The 5,077-nt window shown below is 46.5% G+C and overlaps 1 protein-coding gene across 1 annotated transcript; it reads right to left on the bottom strand.

Moving 5' to 3' along the window:
* Positions 1-323: 323 nt before the first annotated feature.
* Positions 324-4,764, bottom strand: zfp36l1a (zinc finger protein 36, C3H type-like 1a). Its single transcript, XM_079286341.1, has 2 exons — positions 4,576-4,764; positions 324-3,485 (listed from the first exon to the last, which is right to left on the bottom strand). The coding sequence occupies exons 1-2, from the start codon at positions 4,627-4,629 to the stop codon at positions 2,415-2,417; spliced, it is 1,125 nt and encodes a 374-aa protein (XP_079142467.1). The 5' UTR covers positions 4,630-4,764; the 3' UTR covers positions 324-2,414.
* Between the last annotated feature and the right edge of the window lie 313 nt (positions 4,765-5,077).

Here is a 5,077-nt window from a genome sequence, read left to right as displayed (position 1 = left end):
ATTTTAGTAAATTGGCAGATTTAAAAGTATGCCGAATTTGGTTGAGGAGCTGTAAGGGAGTGTCCTATGACTTCAAAGTGGATTTATGGGGCGGGCCTCAGTTTGAAAACCTCTGATGTAAAGCTTTGTCCCTGAAGTCCTGTATTAGACGAATATTAAAATAACCAGTCTCCTCTAACGCCACCCAGAATGAGGTCTATAAGGAATACTATAACCTGATCAAATGTAATCTTCATTGTACAGATTAGAAGGAAAGACTGTCTGGTGGAAGAGCATCTAAATCAGGTTTCAACCAAAGTACACAACTCATTACACAGTTTAACTTTTCAAAAAATACGGGGTTTATTGACTTAACTGCAATCAATACTTACAAAAGAAAGAAAAAACGGTTTTCATATAAACTCACAGAAATTACTGTAGTGAAAAAAACAAGGCTGAAAAAATACATTCAACTGTTTTACTTTCTTTGTGTCAAAATCTGTTCACCTCTTCCAAACACGTGAAGGAAACCGAGAACATGTGACGTAAAAACAAAAACTTAATCGTCCTCCATTTATCAAATATAAAAGGCAGAGAAGCCAGCTACCTGGAATGTATTCAAAGAGGCACTTCCAATGGTCAGAGGGGGCCAAGCAAGTGCATCAAGCATCCAATCAAATTAAAAGGAAAACAAAGTGAACTTTCCTCAACCCATTTGGTCACAGCTGTTACTCGAATAACAAGACTGGGTGCAAGAGCTTTACCGACAGAAGACCTTTTTAACAAAACCAGTCCTCTGACTCGGAGACTCCCCCTTAACCGGCGGGACGTCTCCCGGCACCCCTTTACCTCGACCCAAGTGTCGCCAGTTCATACTCCGATCCGGGACGAGATCCGAGACGAACACAGACGGAAGTGAATCGATGTGTTAACAGTTAGCTACCGTTACCGTCAGGCTATTGGAAGACGTGAAGGGGAAAACGTCAGGAATGAATACAAGCAGATCGAGTATAGATGGAATTGCAGTCCGATAAGAGGGAGTAAGAAAAAAAAAAGTACAATAAATAATCAAAACGCAAAACATCTTTTTTTTGCATCTTTTTTGCTTTAAATTAAGGTTCATTTTGACAAAGTGTAGTTGCAGAACAAAAGTCATTGAAGTACAATATATTAAACTGTGAAAAAAGGAAAACTGACAAAAACGTCTTCACAATCTTTAGATTAATATGGAAGATCATAATTTAACATAAAAGAAAATATATTCTATTGTTCATTATCCAGATAAATACAAAAAAAAAACGAAAAAAAAATGCATATGATCAGCAATAAATATGTTCTGATAAGTTAAATAAGCAGTGACAAGCAAAAACCTTCTGTCTGGAAAGTTTTTTTCAAACAATAACATTAATAAAAAATAATTATCAAATGAAGAAAGCAAAAAAAAAAAAAAAGGATGTAATGAGTACAGAGTGCTCCTCGGAGCAGGTACTAAAGTAGGGAAGAAGTAAAGTCAAATAGCTTGGAAATCTGATCGCAGGATGTACAACTGCACCATGGGAATGCTGGAATTCCCCAGACGGGTGAGGATGAAGGCAGGGAGGCGGGACAAAGTCTTACAGGTTTAATGATCAGTTTGATATCAAGACTTCCGTCCCAATAAAGAGCCAGTGACCAGCAACAGGAGGAGAAAGGGGGGGGGGGGGGGGGCATAACCAACTTCCAGTTCAAAGTCCTTCCTGCAGACTCACCCAGTCCACAATTACATAAGACGGGGCTTTAGAACAATCGTGTGGGGGAGGGGGGGGGTAATGAGAAAGAACCAAAAAGAGTAGTCCATCCACCCTAAACGCATGCAGAAACCGCCCCAGGCACTGTTTATTTTATTTTTAAAAACTATTCATATCTTTTCAGGGTCTATTTTTTTCCTTTTTTTTTTGTCTAAACTCGAGTCTGTAAAAAACGGCTGCGGTAGATCTACAGCTACGTTAGTGAGCACCCTCCAGCTAACTCAGGGGAAGTGGTGTCTTCTGGGAAGAGGGCGGGAGGAGAGAGGAGAGGGGGGGCTAGTGCAAAGCACTCCCCTTTCCAAGGCCACTTGTGCTGCTACACATTCAAGAACAAATTAAGAAGAAAGAAAAAAAAAAACAAGTGGCACCTGGCAAAACAGTCAATTCTTGTTCTCATGATTTTCATTGTTCAATTTCCTCCTTTTTTTGGCACTATGACACATGGCAGGGTACTTTTTAAAACTTAAGAGATGGAATGAGAGAGAGAGAGCGTTCCCTTAACTGACTACATCCTTGCTATGCTAACAAGGCGCTAACACGGTGTTGTTTGTGGGGGGGGGGGCTCGGGACAAGGGTGCAGAGGTAGAGGGGAGTGCCGTGTTCTCTTTGTGTCATCGAACTTTAAAGTCACTGGTGGATGCTCGCGGTCTAATCATCAGAGATGGAGAGGCGGCTGAAGATGGGAAGGCGGCGGGTTGTATCCAGCGTGGGGGACTCGGAGCCGCTCAGGCTGCCTCCGGAGCTGCTCTGGTAGCCCTCTTGGTCTGACAGAGAGTCGGGAGGGCTGGATGGAGACTCGAACATCTGGGGGGACACCAACATGGGTCTGAAATAATAAGGCGTGCTCGTCGGAGAGGGAGGTCCAGGGGCGTTGGGCTCTGTGCCCACAGGACCGGCACTGAGGCTGGGCCCGAACAGGTTGGCCAGCTCCTGGCTGGAGTAGGTGAAGGGGTTACAGCTGGGCCAGTCTGGGACCTCGTCGGGGAAGAACATGGGCGGAGGGGTGACAGAGGTGGGGCTGTCTCTCAGCCCGGCTGAGCTGGAGAAGCCCGCGAAGCTGTAGCTGTGCTGCAGGCGAGGCCTGTCCATCTTGTTGCAGGAGTTAAGAGGGGAGCACTGCTGGGGAGGTCCGCGGCGCTCCTCGGCATTGTGGATGAAATGGCAGCGAGGCCCGTACGGGCAGAACCCGATGGTGTGGAAGGTGCGGCACAGCTCGGTTTTGTATTTGGGGTGGCGGCTCAGGCTGCGTAGTTCATGGATTCCGTGAGCAAACTGGCACTTGTCGCCATACTTGCAGGAGCCGTTCTCCTCAAAGGGCCTGCAAAGCTCCGTCTTGTAGCGGCTGGAGTTCACCTGGCTGCCGCCGGTGGGGCTGGCGGGGCCCAGGCACTTGTTGAGGAGCCTCTCGCCCGTCTCGGAGAAGGAGCGGTCTCGCATGCGGTTCTCCTTGTTGTTGTTGCTGCTGGCATTGCCAAGCCCTGAGATGAGCGAGGAGTGGTCCGCCGCCTTCAGGCTGTTCAGAAACTGGTTCTGGCTGAACTTTGTGCTGCTGACGGAGTGCCGCCGCTGGTACACGCCTCCCAACGGGGGCGATCCCACCGCCTTCCTGTCCAGCAGGGCTCCGGCGGGACTGGAGATGGGCACATTAGTGCCAGTGCAAGGGACAGACATGGGATGGGGGGCGCCCAGGTTGTTGTTGTAGCTGAGCAGTTTGTTGTTCTGCAGAGACACAAAGAATACATATCATTAGGATCAATAATCTACGCCATCACCTCGGCTGATCAGTGTGGTCCTGATCTTAAAAAGAGAGCTGGTGGGAACAGGCTCCTCTTGCATGACTGTGTTCTTTTTGGCTCCGACAACATAAGCGGATACAGGCCTATAGAGCAGCAGCTGGTTTGGCAAGTTGCCCCGGTTAGGAATGTGTGCCTGTTTAGTAAATGGAGCAGCAGCACATGAGGGGCCACAGGGCTGCTGGTGGCTACAAAGAGGCGGCATCATTTGGGAGATAATGAAGGAAGCATCCTGCTGAATGAATTACGAGGGGAAGCTGCGTCTCAATACACGTACAAACTAGAAGACTTCACTGGTGTGGTCACTGATTGACATCAGTATTAAAATTAAAAACCAACCGCCCAGGAAAAAAGGCGCAGTTTAAATAAATAAATAAATAATCTGACACTGAAAACATTCAAATGCACGCGGACGACAACATTGCAGTGACGTTAACTCTCCGGTGAACAGTTAACGATTTCTAAAACCAGTCAAGTGTTCACAAATATGAACGCGGTTAATCACAGAAACAAGGTTTATGGAGGCGACAGCAACTAGAAGCCAGACGAATCGAGTCAATGATTAGCGAGCATGTGGCTGCTTTGTGAGGAGTATTAAAAGTGGCGCAAAACTGCGCTCATTAACAGAAAGAGGGACACGAAAGACGTGGGAAACTGCCAGTTAGCTAAACTAGACATTTTGGGTGAACCGACGTGGCACATGTTGACAATAACAAGTTGTAACATTTCAACAAGTGTTAACAGTTAATGCTATTAAGTTACAGGCAGGCTGGGGCAACACTTTTTAAAGACACTCGTTTGACACAAACAACGCGTCCAGGACAGAGACAGAGACAGAGACGTGATAACTTCGAAGCGAAGAGCAAAGATCCAAAACAAAACAAGCCTCCAAAACAGGCGCGTCACGGCAGAGGGCCGCGTGCAGCTCCTCATTCCTCCACAGAGGCTAACGTGCTAACAGAGAAGACCCGGGAGAGAGCGAGGGGGAGCGGGGGAGGAAAAGTCGTATAGCTTACCTTGTTCATTATTTCGAAGTCGAAGAAAGGCGGCGACAGCACGGCTGTGGTCATCTTTGCAGCGGACCAGGGTTAAATCAAAAGTAGTAGTAACAAAAAAAAAAAAAAAAAAACTCCCAAACAAAAAAGTAAAGTGTGCTTGCTCGAAAAGTTGCGCAGGTCTGCTGAGTTTCTGATTTGCAGCTTCTGGATATTTTGTGACCCTGCAGAAACACCCCCTCTGCCCGGCACCAGCTCCGACATTTGCTTTATAATCCTTTGCAGGAGGAGCCTCGAGCACTGGGCGGTAACTTTTTATGTTAACTTTTTTTTCTTCTTTTTTTCTCCTTCCTCTTCTGGAGGGAGACAAAGTTTCAGTGGGTTTGTCAGTTTGTTTGAGATTACTACACGGTTTGCACGCAGTATGAATACTGAACCGTTTTTTTTATTTCGGACCAGCGTGCAGTGAAAAAGTATCTCTACAGTCAGCCAGTTTGTTGGTTTATCACATAAAAGTGACTTA

This window comes from Melanostigma gelatinosum (genome assembly GCF_949748355.1).
Source record: "Melanostigma gelatinosum genome assembly, chromosome: 16".
Classification (NCBI taxonomy): Eukaryota; Metazoa; Chordata; class Actinopteri; order Perciformes; family Zoarcidae; genus Melanostigma; species Melanostigma gelatinosum.
This window is presented reverse-complemented; position numbering and strand designations above follow the sequence as displayed.